The sequence below is a fragment of the Agrilus planipennis genome, unplaced genomic scaffold, assembly GCF_000699045.2.
Source record: "Agrilus planipennis isolate EAB-ADULT unplaced genomic scaffold, Apla_2.0 scaffold234, whole genome shotgun sequence".
Classification (NCBI taxonomy): Eukaryota; Metazoa; Arthropoda; class Insecta; order Coleoptera; family Buprestidae; genus Agrilus; species Agrilus planipennis.
Genome location: NW_020442398.1, coordinates 122,972 through 142,762, shown reverse-complemented (window position 1 = coordinate 142,762; position 19,791 = coordinate 122,972). Strand labels below are relative to the sequence as shown.

The window sequence follows — 19,791 nt, the reverse complement described above, 5'->3', positions numbered from 1 at the left end:
ACAATAATACATTTCCATTTACCTCCTTCTCTATATCCATACAAAATATCTATCAAACAAATAAAATTAAAATTTTCTTTTGAAAAATGAAACCATTCCATCAGTATTTTCTTATGACGTTGTCACGTTCAATTATCGTCAGTAAACCGACTTTACAGACAACCGATTTTTTTAAGGTCATCTATCCTCCTTTATTCTAACCTCCACGTTCATGAAAATGTCATACGTAACTTCACGGAACCAAACTTACAATAACCCCCAATAAACCGTCAAGCTCTTTTTACTAATCATACACATATAAAATTGAACCGAGCCACCTCCCGAAGAAAAAAATCACGTTAATGGAGATGGCCAAGTGGCGGTAAAGTTGACCAATATTGATTAGGCTAATTGGCTAATTCTTGATGGATTTTGTTGTATGAAAATTCGATTCCTGTAGATTCCAACATGCTTCATAAGTATATGAACATTCGTCGATAAAATTAATGCTTTCTAGTGAATATTCAAATTCAACATGTTTCAATTATATATATACATATATATCATAATTGGGGCTCACGGTTAGGGTTGCCACCTTTTCAGGCCTTACATAAAGTATTTCTCGACTAANAAAAGCAATCATAATTAATTAAAATATTATTTGCGAAAGAAACAAATTAATCCTTACTTTCTTACAATTTTTACAAATTATTTACTGACAAAGCCAAACATACATTCAATATTGTATATTACTTTTCAAATATTTAGTTTAAATTTATAGAATAATGGATAGTAAACTAATATCTAATAAGGAGAATGCTGAGGATACCGTAGATAGAGAAGGTTCAAGATGAAGAGGTATTAGAAAGAATAGGTGAACAGAAAGCTCTATGGATGTCAATAAGAAATATGCGAGATAGGTTGGTAGGACACCTTTTTAGGCATGAAGACCTAACCAGAGACATATATTATTAGAGGCAGAAAGAAGAGTAGAGGTAGACCTAGATTATATTACTGTTCGTAAATAGTTAAGGACGTGGGATGTTCTAGTTTTATGGAAATGCAAAGCTCAGGATAGGAAAGTCAATTTTAGGACTGACGACCTTATGATGATGAAGTTGGAAATTAGTTAAAAAGAACATAAAAACTAGAGAATTTGTCGTCAAAAATAAATTGTCGTTTTCAAGATTAAAATATTACAAATTGATGGACGCACAAATGGATACAGTCCACCCTGGATTTCTTGGACATTTTAAAATAACCAATATAAATAGCAAAGTTATTCGTTTAGAATCATATAATTTTATACCATCAATATTTGAAAAATTTATTAGATATTCATTAGACAACGCTCTAAGATTAGACCCTCTGATTGAAAGCTTTTTCAATTTTTCAAGAAATTTATTTGTTCAGTCAAATAATTAAGTAGAAAATCAACATCTTCTATGGCTGTAATAATTAAATTAAAAAACGTAATCTTAGTAACTATTCTTCAAAATTCTTTCCAACAATTTTAACTTTGTCAAAAAACCATAGTACCATTTGTAAAATTAATTAAATAGCACAAAATATTTTAAAAAGCAGTAACTTCGTATAGCGTTACTTAATAAATTAATAATGAGATATAGAAATGGAAAAACGAGTTTTTATGTTTCGAAAAATTCGATAATTAGCTTATTACCTATGTAACGCTGTACAACGTGACTGTTTTTTTAATTTTTTTATGTTGTATGAATTATTTTACAATTGATTTTAAAATTATGTTGTGTTTTGAAGATATTAAAATTATTTGAATGAAGTTTCAAGATCAAGCTGTCGTTTTTAAATTTATTTATTACTGCTATAATACGAGGATGATTTTGTACATAGTTTTTTAACTTGACAATTTCCCTGATGATTTCCTTCAGGGGATAAAACGTTGGAGGTTTGTCTAATAAAGTAGTTTTTCTCAACTGAAGAAGTTCAGCTATATAGATACATATTAGTTGAACAAAGCTTAATCAAGTAAATAATTAAAAGTTAATGATAGCATACATCTAATNCGTAAATATGGCTTGCCATTTTTCTGTGCAATATTATTGATGTAAAAATACTCTGAATTTCGAATAATCGCTTACAAAATTACGATGTTTACTGAAGGCCTTAAATAAAGTATTTTTGCGTACTTTATGCGTCTTGTAAAGTATAAAGTACGCACAGTCGAAATAGAGTACAATACCTTATAATAAAGTACGGGTTGCAAACCCTAGTTACATGGCTCTTACGTTCAGTAAGTACCATTTATGGTACTTGTTGATGATTATTCTGATTTTTTACTAATTTGAAGATATGAAAACATCTACACGTACTCCTGTTTTGTTTTTATTGACAAAAGATTTAGTCAGCTGTGTTTTTCCTTCATTTATTCAGATAAAAGAAAACTACTGGTCTGAGTAATTAATTCTGGATAAATCCGGATACCAGATAGTTTATTTAAGATTTGTTTGTGCTGCTAATACTTTGGGAGTGTATAAATATAAAGTGTTAAACGTGCTATAGTTGGCGTATTTTATAATTAACTGCTTTCCTTGTTAATTTTATTGCGGAAGTGAGTCAATTTTAGACTAAACGTTTTTTTTTTAAATATTGTGCTCCACCTTATCTCCAAATTTTTTACCTTTCGTCATTAATACGATTAATCAATATTGCAACTAAATCAATGTTATATTTCTTTTACAGTATGGGCTTTATAGTTCCTTCCTAGGCTGTTTTATTTACATAGTATTGGGTACATGTAAAGACGTTCCAATGGGACCCACCGCTATAGCTTCCATACTTACCTTTCAAATTGTACAGGGGAGAAGTCCAGAGTATGCAATACTCCTCAGCTTTTTGTCAGGAATAATCGAACTACTTATGGGTTTCTTCGGTTTAGGTAAATATGTCTTGTCGTTGCTATTTGCAATTGTTTAATGTGGGCGATGTTAGCCAAACGATATGTGATCGGTGAGTGATGAATAACAAGAGAAATTGTGAACTCAACCGTGAAAAATGTGTTCGTGTATTAGAGTTCAATGTTCTTGAACATCATATCCACGAATATCAATGGTCGCAGCAACGGTTTCTCCATAAAACCGTCGTGACTTTAGAACAAACAATATTTATAAGAAGGTAGCATAAACAGTTGAACTTTCTTTCTAGGATTTTTAGTGGACTTTGTGTCCGGACCAGTTTCGTCAGGATTTACATCAGCGGCAGCGTTAATTATTTTGACGTCACAAGTAAAGGACCTATTAGGAATTAAGGCTAGTGGATCCACATTCGTCCAAACTTGGACAAGTATTATTTCCAATATTCATGGTTTATCTGGATGGGACACCTTTTTGGGTGCCGCATCCATTATTGTTCTACTGTTAATGAGAGTAAGGAACAACTCTAGATTATCACAATTTAACAATGTTGTTACTTACTGTGGATAATTTTTAGCTAATGACGAAAATTAAGTTTGGACCGGAAGAAACATCCGATTCCGCTCCGAACAAATTCCAAAAATTTGCCAACGCCACCATATGGATAATTTCAACTTCTAGGAATGCAATCCTTGTAGTGGTCTGTGGTTTTATAGGGTACTTCCTGTTCACAAGTTACGAAGATGTCCCTGTCAAACTTATAGGAGATATTCCTTCTGGTCTACCCGAAATAAAAGTTCCTGCATTTAGTATGAATTCCGGGAATACTACAACTTCTTTTCTTGACATGTTAGCAACATTAGGATCTGGGGTAATTTTGGTTCCTTTGTTGGCACTGTTAGAAGATATTGCAATCTGTAAAGCGTTTGGTATGTCTTAATCTCTTATTAGTCAATCCATCGAGAAGAAATAACAACCGAAAATAATTTCAGCAAATGGTAAATCAATTGATGCAACCCAGGAACTTCTTTCAATTGGGGTCTCGAATGTGGCTACATCTTTCTTCCAAGGATTTCCAATTACTGGTGCCTTGTCCAGGAGTGCTGTTCTAAACAGCAGTGGCGCAAGGACACCCTTCAACGGTTTTTACACTGGCGTCCTGGTTATAGCGGCACTTCTATTTTTCACCCCTTATTTCTTCTACATACCAAAGGCCAGCTTAGCTGCTATTATCATAGCTGCAGTCATCTTCATGGTGGAAGTTAAAGTTGTTAGACCAATGTGGAGATGCAAAAGTAAGAACATTTTAATTCGTAGGATTCGAGTGGGATTAACGGGTGTGCTTTTCTTTTGTTGCAGAAAGTGATTTCTTCCTTGCGCTGGCAACGTTCGTAGCTTGTTTAGTGTTGGCTTTGGAGGTTGGAATTTTGGTAGGCATTGGCATGAATCTGCTCTTCATTCTGTATTACGCCGCGAGACCCAAGATAACTATCGAAAAACTTGTGGTAAGTATTTGAGATGAAATCTGCAATTATCCAGCGTACTATGCCGTGGCTAAGTCATATGACGGGAGTAGAAAGTCGGAATTAATGACTAATAAAAGTTGACTATTTATACGCACAACTGTTACCACAATATCTGTATATGAAAACCTGTTTCATTACACGTATCGTTTTTTTGTCGTTCCGGTATCTCGTTTCACAGTCATGTGCTTGCTCCACATCGAATGCTTTAATTACGATTTATTCCTCAATTAATTCGTCACATGAGGGATCCCGTGACCGCGAAACAATATTTCCAATTAACTTGTCGTTTGATTCAATCAATTAAAGCAAGAAGATCAGCAAAGGAGTTGTTGTCACTTGTCGCAAACTTGAATCATTTAGATTCCCGCCGATTATTTATCAAGGAAAGAACTTGATCGCCTACCATTTAAAGAATCACGAGACTATGACTTAATATTATTTGTAAACAAAAAACGCGAATTCATCTTCTTATTTTAGAATCGCGAAGAAAGTTAATTCAGCGAAATTTTATACTCCATATACACTAGTGAAGTATTGAGAACCTAATATTGAGTCATTGTATGCAGTCATCAAAAGAGCGGTATTATCTTTTGATCAACCCGATGTGGTACAATGCAATTTAGTTTTTCAGGGGTACTAGGTACGCTTTGTTTAAAAGATTTTCAGAATACGGTTAGTACCGTAATCCTCTATTAGATTATTTTTTAAAAACGGTTGTAATATGATCGATAAACTAGGTCTAGCCCAAAGAGAATACGCCACACGAGAAAGATTCTGCGAGAAGGAATCACAAAACCTTAAAATTGAGAAAAATCTTCCATTTTTCGATCATCATAACCATGAATTGTCCAATTTCAAAAACATTTTACATATTAAGGGACAAATATATCAAAAAGTTCTTAAATTTTCAAACGAACGACGAAATTAATTAATTATTTTAGTTCAATGCTCTTGTTTTTTGACTCCCTCCATAAAACTGCTTATCAGTATTCATCGTAACAGGGTGGATCTGATTGAAAATGATGGCAATTTTGAACGATGATATATGGAGGAATTTCATATTTTCCAAAGCAAAATGATGTCCTACGGGTTGAAACAATTATTATCATAATTATTCAACTAATAAACACAACGAGTCTTAAATACGCAATGGATTTAATTTATTTACTGTAATATTTGTTTTGGTAAACAAAAAATGTTTTTTTCAGAGTTCCAATGGAATCGAGTATTTGATGTTGACACCTGATCGATGCCTGATCTTTCCGTCGGTGGATTACGTAAGGAATTTGGTAACCAAGCATTCGGTGCGTCAAGAAATACCCGTCGTCATAGACTGTTCTCATATTTATGGGGCTGATTATACGGCCGCTACTGTCTAAACATGGCAAACAAAGATTTAAGTCAACTAAAAGTTCATTTTTAATTAGTTTTAATGAAGCTTTATTCCTATCGTCCCACCACTTTGCGTTCATAACAGAGAATACTCTTTCTGTAAATGCTGAAATGGCCGGAACGGACAGCAAAAGTGACACTACTTTGAACAGATTTGGGAAATCAGATTGTTCCGTAAATATGGCTTGCCATTTTTCTGCGCAATATTGTTGATGTAAAAATACTCTGAATTTAGAATAGTCGCTTACAAAATTGCGATGTTTACTTAAGGCCTTAAATAAAGTATTTTTGCGTACTTTATGTGTCTTGTAAAGTATAACGTACGCACAGTCGAAATAGAGTACAATACTTCATAATAAAGTACGGGTGGCAACCCTACTCACGGTATATTTAACCCTTGTATAGCCATGATTTTAAATCAAATACGTATAATTTATAAATATAAAAGGATTAGCTGACTGACTGATATATTAACGGACAGTTTAAACCTTTAGATTTAAAGACTTGAAAATTTCCGCAAAAAAAAGTCAATCGCTAAAAAATAAGGGTCAAAGTTTAATGTCTTGATCAAGGCGCAGTCTAAACCGTTGAATTAGGATGCTTGGAATTTTGCACAAGGTTCTTTATCCAACGATACTACAAAATGAATTTTCAAAATACCACCCGTAAGGGGGTCAAATTTGGGATTGCAATATAATCGATTCAACGTAAGCAAAGTTAGTAAATTATAAACTGATTGTAAATATCAAAATGATTTAAACACTTTTCCAAAATCAGAAGAAAGTAATTATTATTTGTGAGCAACCAACAACCCTTAGAAAAAATAATATTTTGTAGCTATCCATGATTTGTAAAAATTTATTTGATTATATTATAATCTAAATAAATGTNCAGTATATACCTAATATAATATAATGTACACTTTTTCGGTACAAGACAGTACCCTAACACAGATCACAGGCTTCGTTTATGTATTTATATTTATAAAATCTACAATGTGGCGCAGGAACTTTCTTAATGAGCTTAACAACGTATTTATATAAACAAAACTTATTTTTTAATTTATTGTTACTTCTTTTCGTTATGTATAAAATTTAAAAGGAAAGCCAAATACTTAGAATTTGTTATATCAAACAATAATTTCTTTTTCGTAGTTCAAATTATCATGCATTAATTAATTAAATTTATGTAAGTGAGGTGATTATGTTCGCATATTACAATTTTAATGAAAAATGCACAAAAAAGATTTAGAACCTTGAAGTTTCACAGCAACACCAGCGTTTAAATACAATAAGTTCTTAACGAAAATCTTTTTATCCACACTGATGAAAATACTATGGATAGAAAAGGTTAGAAATGAAGAGGACATCTTGCGAGTAACAAAGGGCAAGTCAGAGACATGTTAGAAGCAAAAACAGGACTAAACAGAGGCATAAGAAAACCTAAATTAGACGATTGATAGTCTAATTTTTGAGAAATGCGATTATTGATTTAATGTTCGGAACGCTAGTTACTTTTGAAATAAATATATAGTAACGATCATATTACAGGAGGGGGGGGTTACCTATTTAGAAACCAATCTAATCATCAGAATTGCAAAATTTGATGTTCAGATATCTAACAATTACCTAACAAGTTTTGAATTTTATTTTGATCTTAAAAAATGATAAGTTTAGATTACGAAAGGATGCTGTATGCCACTATTGTAAAAGTTGGTTATAGCGTTAATCTAAGGACCGGCAATAACGTAACGTAAGGTTACGTTAGGTTAGAATAAACTGAACAATTTCGGAACGCATTTTGCAGTAACGATGTGGTCCAAATGGTAAACTATAGTTTCCCATGAGTTATAAATAAACAAATGGGGTGGCAGCTTTTGCAGACCGAAGTATCCTCAGGTACCGGTAATATTAGGACCGTTTTAAGGATTTATAAAATAAAAAGTTGACGTTATAACCAGATTTGTTGTCGTTATTATCCAGTGTTTCACTTTTGGTTTGAATAGTTGTCGTTATAACCAATGCTGTTCTAACCAGGTTCCACTGTACGTGTCATGTAGGTATACATGACGTACCATGGACCTTTAATCAGTGTATACCAAGTAGATACATATAGGGTAAGACCAAAAAGTAGTAGGACACAATTGATTTAAATCTTTTTGTTGAAATATTCGGCACAAGTTCTTAGTAGTCCTTAAAATAGCACCCTTGTGTTTCGACATAACGCTTACGCGTTTCGGAACTCGCTTTCCGGGATCTCTACGTCACAGCCCCCTGGACGTGTTCTACGGATCTGTATCCGTTTTTCTTGAGCCCAGGAAACAGCAAAAAGTGCTGCGGTGTCAAATCTGGACTTAAGGGGGGAGATAAACCTGTGCTTGACCAAAAACTTCCTCATCGGCAGTGCGGAGCCACTCGAACACAGTTGAGTGGCTCATGACATAATCCCCGCTGGCTCCTTAATCATTTTGAGGATTTCCGCCCGGGTTTCCCGAGTTTGACGTGGAATTTGGTAAAATTTTTCTCCATTTTGGATCGCCACCACACTTCTTACCAAAAGTTCACAGAAATTGTCGCTCTTGCTTCTGCTTACCTGCGGGCGACTGGAGAAAATAGCGGTCACCTCGGAAGGCTCCTTACTACCATACCCAGGTGGTTCGACTCCCCTCCACTGCTCCGTTCGCGCTACAGAAATTCAGTCCTACTACTTTTTGATTCTACCCTATAGTTTTGTTTGACTAAAAATTGATTAGATCAAAAACGAACCAAATTATTGCAAACCTAAATCTATGTGTCATAAGCACCGTCCTTCATTCCTGTTAGATATTTGTGTAGATTTATTCGTGTGTCCGGCGTATTGACAATTAAAGAGACAAAGATCGGATTCCGTCCCTTAATTGCATTTATTATGGACCTCTTCTTCTGACACGGCTTTACCAGGTTGAGAAAGACATAGGCTTCTCAACTCTTTCAAGATATATTTTACCGCACCATCCTCTACAAGTATTACTTACAGCAAAATGGAACGATGCTTTTCAAATAAAAACAAAAACCCGCTCTGTCTTTTAATTAAAACTATGGACAAGTACAAAGAGAGAATGTAACAAAAAGTGCACAAACCCGGAAGCCTTTGTACCATTTTGCTATATATGGAATTGTTTCAAAGCGTTTTCATTCACGACGGAAACAGGCAAATGCGTATACATATATATGTGTGTAGGTTATCAAGTTCGAAGATGAAAAACATGACGTTTTAAGCTCATTGTCGGAAAATTTATTCAAAGGAATCATTAATTTTCCGCCGCCATCGCGTCGACGAAAGCAAGACGCGTAGAATTGAAATGCGTACCGGAGAAAGACGATAACGCTTCACAAAGTGCCATTATAAGAGCCGAATTTGAAAACTACCTCCCACATAATATAAAATTAGTTTATCAAATTTATCACGAAAGCACGCGTAACGTTTACTTTGACTAGATACCGGGAAGATTCCATAAATTTCTGATCACAAAGAGAAAGAGGCAGATTCTCATATTTACTTTGAAACAACTTAAGTATAATCCGTCAACTAAACTTTAAAATACCAGAAATTTTACAGGAAAATAGAAGCGGTTACAAATTTTTAATAATCATTTCTCCAGAAGATCCTACAGGCAAATCCATAGATAATTAATTAAAGAATTAGAATACTTGCTCGTCAGGGTGTGCGATTGTAATATAGTACATTACGTATCGAGGGAAGAAACAGGATTATTTCAGACTGCATGTGAATTGCAAACATGCAGTATGACACAACCCTGTTTCTTCCCGAGGTACGTATACTATTTTTTGTCATGTTTGTGCGGAAAGCTCGTTATTAAATTGATAGTTGGCGAAATAAGAGTAAATGATTTAGAGGTTAGAAAGACATTGTCATTGAACAACTGGTTTCTGCGCATGCCCATAAACTTCAGCGCATGCGCTCAAAAGACTAATTTCATTGCCTCCCGACTAAAACACTGCTGAAAAGAGGCCATTTCTTCCCCATTTCATAGCAGGCAAAACGAGCTTTCCACGCTAACATGATAAAAAATAATATTTGTAGGTATTTACCTTACTTATCGTAAAAGTACCAAAAGCTGTTCTAGTTTTTCAAACGTAACTTTCAAAAAAATTGTGAAAGGGTTAAAATCCGAAAACTATCATTGAAATTGTGGAGACAACGACAAGATAGGTATACACTGGACAAACGGATAGACTTTTAATCAAAAGATCGAAGACCATAAATTGAATTTTGAAGTTTTTTATTCTCTTTTAGTAATGGCTAGATAGGTATACTTTAATCCGTAGGTAACTATTCAAATATGCGATTGATTTTTCTCCTTACGGCACCATCAAAAAAGTTATAGCATCAACTTTTAATTTAAAACAAAATTAATTTCAAACTGAAACTGATTTCAAAATCATTAGTAAATGTGAAAATTGTTAGGTTAGAGTACATTTCCTAAGAAATAAAGATGTAGCAATGTAGGAGATAAAGGAATTCCATTAGAAACAGCAAAAAGTTGACTCTGGGGGACAAATGAATTTTAAACATTGCTTCCATGAGTCTACAATTTGCGGTTATTGGTCCTTAAGGAAAAAAAAAGATATAGAAGAAACCCCTTACGTGTACAAAACGTTTTGCTACTGAAACTCACTTATTTTGAAATGAAAAATGAGTGGAAAATGGCGTGGATCTGACATTGCCTTGTTATTAATGTTTCCGGGCGCCAAATTAAGCAAGAAATTAAATTTTGAAAGTGACAACTTTGATAAAGAGCTCTTGGTTTTTGAAACCTGAGAAATTGAAACTTCCTCAAAAAAAATATTTAAATGTTTCTTTACAGTGTGCAAAAACTATAACCAAGATTAATGCCCTATTGTTTCCTTCATTGTTTAATTTAAAATGAAGCAGTTGAAACTATCGCGATGGTAGCTGCTATTTATAACTAAATAAAATCTAAGAATAAGTTTGTAATTATTTTACTTTTCTTGTGAACAATTGTAGTTTTTGAATGTCATAAAACAGGTACCATGACGCCATCTAGAGGCAGTTGCTGCTAACTAACACCAAATATACAGTGTGGCCAAAAAGTACAAAAATAGGTACATATTGTAATGACACTTCAATGTTATAAAAAAAAACATGGGATTATTAATAGCAATAGTAATTATTTATAGGAGGTATTTCAATAAGTATTTAGCTTTCCTGTTTTTTACACATTGCATTAAAATAAGTTCGTAAAAATGTCTTTTCTATGATATGACTATGGATACAGATTGTGAAAACAATACTTTTGGTTTATTACATTTTATAATGAAAAGTACTGTTACTAGTAATTATTATTTTAATAAATGTTACTTCTTATTGATTTTTGAATTACCTTACCTTAGTCCAGGCCGTTGCCATCATGATAAAAATGCAGTTTTCGTTATATTTTTATTGATTTGATACTTATATTTTCCTTTTTGGTAAACTATCTCCTTCAATTCCACAAAAATGTCTTCATTTTGCATAATTTTGTTACGCCACTGTTCAGTTTTCGTCACTAATTAGTCATTTTACGTAACAGTTTTCAATATCCAGGGTACAAACTTTGATATCCTGGTACAAACACCGGGCAAATTCTGTTCTGCACATCCGATGCCCCAGGAAATGATTCCGGCCAAGAAAAAGCGACCGTTCTTACCTCGGACCTGCAGCGGACCTCCGGAATCTCCCTGGCAAGAATCTTGACCTCCACTCTCATGTCCCGCACACAAAAATATCTCCGGGATATGCTCGTGTCGACCAGCCTTTAGAAACATATTCCTACAGCACTCGTTACTTACTATCGGCACATTCACCTGAAAAACAACACAAAAAACTAAAACTAATGAAACTGATAAAAATAATGAAGATAAAAAGGAAAGAAGAGTAAATTCCTTTATTAATAATAATACATTTAAATGGAAGTAGTTTGTTTGCTGGTGAGGCGACTACAAGCAAGTGTATGTGGGACAAACTGGAGGATTCTTCAACAGAAAACCCCTTGAACATAAACGAACCCCTACTATAGGAAAAGAAGACTCACGTATGCCCAACATTTGATTTTAAGAGAAAAACATTCATTTAATGATAATTTCTAAATTTTAAGTCAACTGTACCTTAAAAATTTAGTTTAATTGAATAAATAAAATAAATTAATAGTATTGATTAAGTAAAACGAAAATACTTGTATGCAACAGAAGATAAAGTAGGGAAAGAGCGAATATAAAGATACGAGACGAAAAATTAGAAGAAGAGGCTGATTTTAGGTATCTAGGAACTGAGATAAGTCAAGAGGGAAGGAGTAGTAGGGATATAAAGCACAGGATAGCGCAGGGTGGAGTCGTCTTCAATAAAAAAAAGTCACTTATATACTCGCGAACGGTTAATTTAGAAACTCGAAAAAGATTGTTAAAGGTGTATGTTTGGACTGCGGCAGTGTACAGGTGCGAAACATGGATGGTAGGCGAGGCGGAAAGAAAAGGTTACAAGAGTTCGAAATGTAGTGTTACAGGCTAATGATGAGGATACTGTGGATAGAGAAGGTAGGAAATGAAAAGGTATTAGAAAGAATAAGAGAACAAACTCTATGGAAGTTAATAAGAAATAGACGAGATAGGTTCTTAGGTAGAGGTAGATCTAGATTAGATTACTGTTTGTAAATAGTTAATGATGTGGGTTGTTCTCGTTTTGGGGAAATGCGAAGATTAGCTCAGGATAGAAAAGAGTGGAGACCTTATAATGATGATGATTGTTTAATTACCAAAATTTGGTGTTTATTTTAAATTGATTATGAGGTTTCTGCAAGTATCGCTTGTAACTATTGTGTAATTATTTAAATAGAAATTACCAACCTCTTGTAAAATCGAAGGTAATGTGCCACCCTCGCTGAGTCGTCCCCATCCTGTAACGGTAGCGTTCTCGCCAATTAGGAGGTCATCAGAGGCAGGTAGACATATCGGAGATATATGCGGCGCGAACTCTAGAGCTTTGTCCAACTTTACCAAAGCTAAATCGTACTCGTAAGTGAAGAAGTTGTATTTGGGGTGAACGACTTTTTTAGCGACCCCTCTTTCTACGTAAGGAAGTTCTTCATGAACGTTTGAGAAGTCATACTCTCCCACCCTTATCCTGATTTGTGATGTCAAAAGGCTGAGAAAACGAAAGCTATTATCAGGGTGGCCCACATATCCTGCTACTTTTTCTTTTTTACTTTAAAATTTACTTGTTGCTTAAGAATGTAAGATTAAACAATTGTGTTCTTTAAAACTTTATTTTCGATCACGTCCCTTTTTAGTGCATTCAAAATGACAGCATGACAGACTCTCTTCAATTTTTAATTTGCAAAATTTGGACACTATCCATCAAACCTAATATTAAAGAGAAAGACTCCACTAAAAACAGGAATCAAAGAAAATGGAGTTGGATCTTTTACATTTTTAGGATTTTTAAAATTCTTGAGAGGGACCTTTTAAAATCTTTAAATCCATGTAGGCATTTTAATACGTCAAAACGAAATTTTCGTAAAAAACCGAAAAAAAACATCCAGAAAAATTTGGACACTTCTCTTCAGTCAAGGAGCTAATGTGATTCACACCTATCAGATGCGTACTTATGCCGGACACCTCAATAGTTAAATATATATCTTTTGCTCATGAATATGTACCCATATTTTAATAACTGTATGTCATATAAACCGAGCAGCGTAATCCAGAGATCCGTCTGACTTGATCCAACATTTTCTGGAATTTCCTTGAATCAAAAAGGTAAATCCAGGCTGATGGGCCGTGGCCGAAAAGAATTTATATATCCAAACGTTTGGACTGCAACTTCAGGAGGTATAACCTTCGACCTAAGAATCAAGCTGCCCACTGAAGATGACAGTTTTAATGTAGTTTTAATCTACAAATTCTTTTCGGCCACGACCTATCAGCTCGGATCTTCCTCTTTATTCATTCGATTCCGGCCGTAAAGGCCTACGCTATTACATTTCTTGGATCAAATTGACAGTAATAATATTCCACAGGTAATTTTTCACTTCTGTTTTGTCTTCATTTCGTCAGTATCATCTATCTCTCCACAACCACCGTTCATCCGTTTCCACGATCTCTGTTAGGAAGCTAAATCGAGCCTTCTGCCCAACCCTCCTGCTCTGCACCACAGTGTGAATTGCCGGACAATAGTTAGCGGGAATGAAATACCCAAAAGCATTCAATATCGTAGACCTATCTGATAGATGATAAGAAAGGAGACTTTACAAAATCTAACCTACAATGTGTCATTTGTTAAAAATTATGTTCCAGTGGCCTCTCAGGACGTTGAATATACACATTTAAATTAATTTTTAGTTACGAACGGCACAGCCTAACATCTAGCATTTACAGCAGTTACTGGCTATTTAATTTTAATCCAGTATTGCAATACTGCGAAGTATTTTGGAAACTAATAAACTCAATACGAATCTAGAAAATACCACAAATGGCGCGGTAAACGCCATCTGTAGTACGATGCTACAATTTAGGATTACGTATGCTCCAACAAGGTCCACTTGTGTGGATATCTACTTGCTGAAACGAATCCCAGCGTAGCTAACCTCAACGTGATAGGCACGTTACCATAATCGAATAAAATAATTCGAAGTGGTCTGTATTCAGTCGAAACTGCCAGACGCGGTAACCGTACTACAGATGGCGTTTACCGCGCCATTTGTGATATTTTCTAAAACGCGCTGTTAAGACAGCAGGTAAAACTTGGTCTATGTTCTGTCGGAGCTGTCTGCGCCGCGCTGATGAGATCCCAAAAGATTTAAGTCGCGATGCGCGTGTGGCAGTTTCGACAGAATACGGACCATTTCGAATTATTTCATTCAATATGAATCATCCTTGATATAAACACCAGTTTAGGCTTTGACATTGATTTTCTCTTTTCTTATGTGTTTACACCTTGGTTTCCACAAACAATATTAGCTTAACGTCCTAAGTACGCCTCTCATAATGACATCATGTGTGACCGAACGACATCGGCTCGCTACTTACGATAAACAACGTTATTATAATTTTGGAAAAATATATGGAATTAAGGCATATTCAAATATTTTTGTTTTCATAATTGCAAAACAAACCTTAAAGCATTCTACCATTGCGGACATATTATTTATGAGCACTTCCAAAGCTTTCCGACTAAAAGTTTTCTATTCTTTAGTACCTACCGAGTGAAATTATGAACTAAGTTACCATTCATTTCATTGACGCAGTTCTGGATAATTTTAAAGAACTGTAGAAGCTTTTAAGTTCGCCCTTCGTCTTCTGAAAGTTCCAAGTCGTTTTATTTATTGCAATTGGCTTAATATAAAGTTTCAAAGAATTAACTGCAGATGTTGCAGTCCTACTTCTGCGAAAGTACAACTTTGAGAAAGGCAAACGTGAATAAAATTATCCGAATTAAAAGTCTATATTAGATTAAAAGGGAGAGTTATAAAAATGTCTTCCTATCTTCTACTTAAAGTTTCATTTCGATGCTAAAAGGTAAATTAACTTGGAATGTCTTCAGATTTCAGGAGCTCCTAAATCAGACATTACTTAATGAGGCGAAGAAACAGACTCACGTGAATCAAAACTGATTTCACTTAGTCATATTTTAATTCTTTAGATAAAAAAAAGCGTGAAAATTATAATTCTTACTCATCTACACAATGACCTGCGGTGGCAATCCAGTTTTCGTTTAAAACTGCCCCTCCGCATCGATGAGTGCTGGAGAACCCAAAGAAAGACGTTCTTCGTACCGACACCTGGAAATCGTATACCTTTACGTGTATAATGTATAATTATTGAGAGGTTACGTTTACGTCATCAATGTAGTTTATATGAGTCAATCCAAAAGGTATCAACGCTCTTTTTTGTGATAAATTTATAAAAAGGAGCATGTTTTAGTGATTTGGACTAGTGATAAGCAAAAATAATCTTGGTCTTGTAGCGTTGTCTTGTCTTGTCTTATTTTGGTCACAACCAAGATCAAGGCTAAATGAACGATACCAAAACCAAGACCAAGAGGAAGACTTATTAGCAAGACTCTCATAAAATTCTCACCTCAACTATCAATAAATTCTATTCGTTTTACAAATCCTACCTTTTATTGCAACAGTTGAAATGCTGATCTAAAGACAAAAAACTAAAATTGTGAGATGTACAGGGTGCTCCGAAATTAGCTAAATAGATTAAAAGTAAAAAAGAAAACATTTTTATGTTCATTTTGCGAATATTTTCAACAAAGAAGTCAAATTTTCGCGATGAATGATAAATTCACAGACTTAGACCAAGACCAAGACTACATATTTTAGTCTCACACGAACAAGACTTAAACCAAGACCAACACCAATACCTAATGTGTTGGACCAAGACTATATTAGTCTCGCAAGAACAAGATTATAATAGTCTTGTTTTGGTCTTGAGTTTGCTTATCACTAACTTGGACTAATTGCACTGAAACAGTGACATTCACAAAAAAAATGTTCGAATGTTGGATGTACTTTAATAAAAGCTGAATAAATTTAGTAACTAAAAATCATCACTTACTTGCCATGGCCATCGACCGAATGGAGCGTTTCTTCCACCGACGATTCGTGTCTGTGGATGAATTTGCATCATTGGCATCCCGCACTCTGAAATACAAATTAATTTATTGAGTAAACCTATCACAAAATCGAACACACATTTATACTCATTGCATCGGACACGACTGCTGAAGCTGAACTAAAAGTGGATGTTGGTAACACTGCAACTGACGAGGATTCAGACGTTGTCAGTTCCACTGGTGGTGAAGGGGTGGTAGTAGGTTTCACCCTGAAAAAAGAATTCTTATATAATGTTTAATTAAGTTTTTTTTTTATATTTGTAGAAAAAATGTACAGGAAAAGTAGGAAAAAAAAATGTAAAGATAGGAGACGAAAGAAGTGGTTGATTTTAGGTAATTAGGAAGTCAGATAAGCCAGGACGGAAGGAGTAGTAAGGATATAAAGCAGAGGATAGAGCAGGGTGGAGTCGCCTTCAATAAAAAGAAGTCACTTCTATGCTCGCGAATGGTTAATTTAGAAATTCGAAATGTGGTATTACAGGCAAATCATGAGGATATCGTTATGATGAGGTTAGAAATGAAAAGGTATTAGAAAGAATAAGAGAACAAAGGACTCTGTGGAAGTCAATAAAAAATAGGCGAGATAGGTTGATAGGACACCTTCTCAGGCATGGAGGTCTAGTCAGAGACATATTAGAGGCAGAAACAGGAGTTAGGAGGGGTAGAGCTAGATTAGATTACTCTTCGCAAATAGTTAAGGATATCAGTTGTTCCAGTGTTAAGGAAATGGGAACATTGGCTCAGGATAAGAAAGAGTGGAGGTGCATGTCCAACCAGTCTTAGGACTGATGACCTTCTAATGATAAAAAAATAAAAGTTTCTAAAATACATCATATTTACTTGCCTATTATTGTAAAGAACTGTTGGTTTTGGGGTTTTGGTTTGGAATTTGATTGTGTTTTTATGGGTGGTGGCGTGCCACGGTTTCTTGGTGGGTTTCCCTTTCGTTTTCGTTTTGGTAACGAAATCTGGTTCTGTGGTGAACTGCCAGTGGGCAGTGTTGGGTTTTTTGGTAGACGTTTCACCAACCGAATCGGTGGAGGTCTGCCAACCATGTTTGTCGAAGGAATCCAGAATGTCGTTGGACAAAGTGAAGGTATCACCATTGTTATGAGGTCGAGGTGGTGATTGAGTTGACGGGCTCGGTAAACTACCATTTTGGCGCATGTTGAGACTAACTGTCAGAATACTGTGTTGCGGACGTCCACTTAGACTGGAAAAAAAGAATTTATATTCTATTTATTATTGTTTACAATTGTTTATATTTATAATTAAAGGTTGATTAAATTAAACGCCACTGCTATGTGTTTAAAAAATTTGAGTAGATACCCTTTTTACCAAATGGGATGAAGATCTACAAATTATTTTCTCCAAAAGTAGTATCCAGCTCTGCTATTGTGTTTTCAAGTTATTTCTATGGACCAAATTGATTCTTAGTAGGTATATTTAAACGAAAGATGCGAGGTGAGACAAAAGACTGGCAATTTGGATATGTGACCTTAAAAAAAAACCTTCTGGAAATGTGTTTATCCAAAAATCAACTTAATGAAACTATTAAATATTGTATCATCATCATCATAAGGTCGTCAGTACAAAGACTGGTTGGACACGTACATTCACTCTTTCCTATCTAACTATCCTAGCCAGAGCAACTCATATCCTTAACCATTTGCGAACAGTAATTTAATCTAGGTCTACCTCTACCCCTCCTAACTTCCGTATCTGCCTCTAATATGTCTCTGACTAGACCTTCATGTCTGAGAGGGTGTCCTACTAACCTATCTCGCCTATTTCTTGTTGACTTCCATAGAGTCCTCTGTTCTCTTACCCTTTCTAATACCTCTTCATTTCTAACCTTCTCAATCCACGGTATCCTCATCATTCGCCTGTAACGCCACATTTCGAACATTTCTAACCTTTTCTTTTCCGCCGCGGATACTGTCCATGTTTCGCACCCGTACATCGCCGTGCCCAAAACATACACCTTTAACAACGTTTTTCGAATTTCTAAATTAATCGTTCGCGAACATAGAAGTGACTTCTTTTTATTGAAGGCGACTCGACCCTTCTATCTTCTGGTTTATATCCCTACTACTCCTGACTTATCTGACTTCCTAGCAATCAGCCACTTCTTCTAATTTATCGTCTCCAAACTTTATATTCGCTCTTTCCCTACTTCCTTCCCTTGCATATTGTAATCCTACATTAATGATAATTAATAACCAATCTTCGGACGGACAACTCACCAATGACCTTATGGTTTTTATTTTAGAGATATTTTTATATTTTGTTTTATCTCTTACTCCGTATATTATATATATGTCTATTCAAAAGTGCATTCAAGAAAATAATACGGATGACCAAAATATTTATTGGTGTTATTCCAATTTAGCAAAAGTTGATTATGGATCAAAATATTTGTATGTAGATAGTAAACGTTTTTTATTACAATATTGAAAATTCGACCCTACAATTTGTCGGTACCAAATTACAAACAATACAACTGGCAATTTTATATCTCACCGCCGTCGGGAGAGCAACCGCAAGTGAAAACATAATTGAAGATAATTTAACTTTTATAGCATGTAGTCATCACGGAATTGGAGAACGAAATCCATCGAGTATGGAATTAAATTCATAATCGATTTTAAATTTTTTCGTTGGAAGGTTTTGTTTTTCAATTTCAAGGGGCTTTGCCTCCCATGAATACATTTAAACTTCCTGGACCGTAATACACCCTTTTTTGTTGTCAGAGACTCATAACTTCTAAAGGTATATCGTACTTAGGTATCGAATTTTAATTCACACAAAATATATGTAAATCCTTGGCTCAAGAGACTAAAATCATTTTGGAGTTATAATAAACTTTATATAAAGGGACATCATACATGCAAACGGGGGACAAACATTTTTACTATAAATCTATCTTTGCTTGTGTGTCGTTAGGAAAAACATTGTACATTTTTAATGTTTTCTCGATTTAAATTAACCCTTTATTGTCTACTATTCAATGCTTAGGCATATTTATTTTATTTGCAACTACCAGAGATGTAATTTTTTGAAAAACTTGCATTTAAAATGCAAAATAAAAAATACCTATTTTTATTTTGCATTTAAATACTTTTTTGAGAAAAGCATTTTGTATTTTATTTAAAGTTTCGATCTTTTTGGATCTCATCAGCGCGTCGCAGACAACGTGCCTATCACGTTGAGGTTGGGTATTCGTTTTCAGCAAGTAGATATCCATACAAGTGGACCTTGTTGGAGCATACGTAATCCTAAAATGTAGCATCGTACTACAGATGGCGTTTACCGCGCCATTTGTGGTA

The 19,791-nt window shown here is 34.7% G+C and overlaps 2 protein-coding genes across 2 annotated transcripts in view; one reads left to right on the top strand and one right to left on the bottom strand.

Annotated features, from left to right (window-relative positions):
* Positions 1-2,528: 2,528 nt before the first annotated feature.
* On the top strand, positions 2,529-5,772 carry LOC112906259 (sodium-independent sulfate anion transporter-like). The gene is made up of 6 exons (XM_025980107.1): positions 2,529-2,893; positions 3,160-3,380; positions 3,445-3,796; positions 3,860-4,162; positions 4,227-4,372; positions 5,602-5,772. Exons 1-6 carry the CDS (start codon positions 2,767-2,769, stop codon positions 5,770-5,772), a joined length of 1,320 nt encoding a protein of 439 aa, XP_025835892.1. The 5' UTR covers positions 2,529-2,766.
* A 4,072-nt stretch (positions 5,773-9,844) lies between these two features.
* LOC108738956 (serine proteinase stubble) overlaps positions 9,845-19,791 on the bottom strand; it is a 121,988-nt gene continuing 112,041 nt past the window's right edge. Inside the window, exons 4-9 of the mRNA XM_025980111.1 lie at positions 17,307-17,675; positions 16,550-16,671; positions 16,405-16,490; positions 15,514-15,620; positions 12,688-12,985; positions 9,845-11,652 (exon numbers count right to left, since the gene is read on the bottom strand). Of these exons, the coding sequence (XP_025835896.1) occupies positions 11,368-11,652; positions 12,688-12,985; positions 15,514-15,620; positions 16,405-16,490; positions 16,550-16,671; positions 17,307-17,675 (1,267 nt within the window). The 3' untranslated portion in view covers positions 9,845-11,367. The remainder of the gene's footprint in view (positions 11,653-12,687; positions 12,986-15,513; positions 15,621-16,404; positions 16,491-16,549; positions 16,672-17,306; positions 17,676-19,791) is intronic.

Coding starts and splice junctions, on each gene's coding strand:
- LOC112906259 (XM_025980107.1), top strand. CDS start 2,767: ATGGGACCCACCGCTATAGCTTCCATACTTACCTTTCAAATTGTACAG. Junction 3,797..3,859: donor TGCAATCTGTAAAGCGTTTG/GTATGTCTTAAT, acceptor AAATAATTTCAG/CAAATGGTAAATCAATTGAT. Junction 4,163..4,226: donor ACCAATGTGGAGATGCAAAA/GTAAGAACATTT, acceptor CTTTTGTTGCAG/AAAGTGATTTCTTCCTTGCG.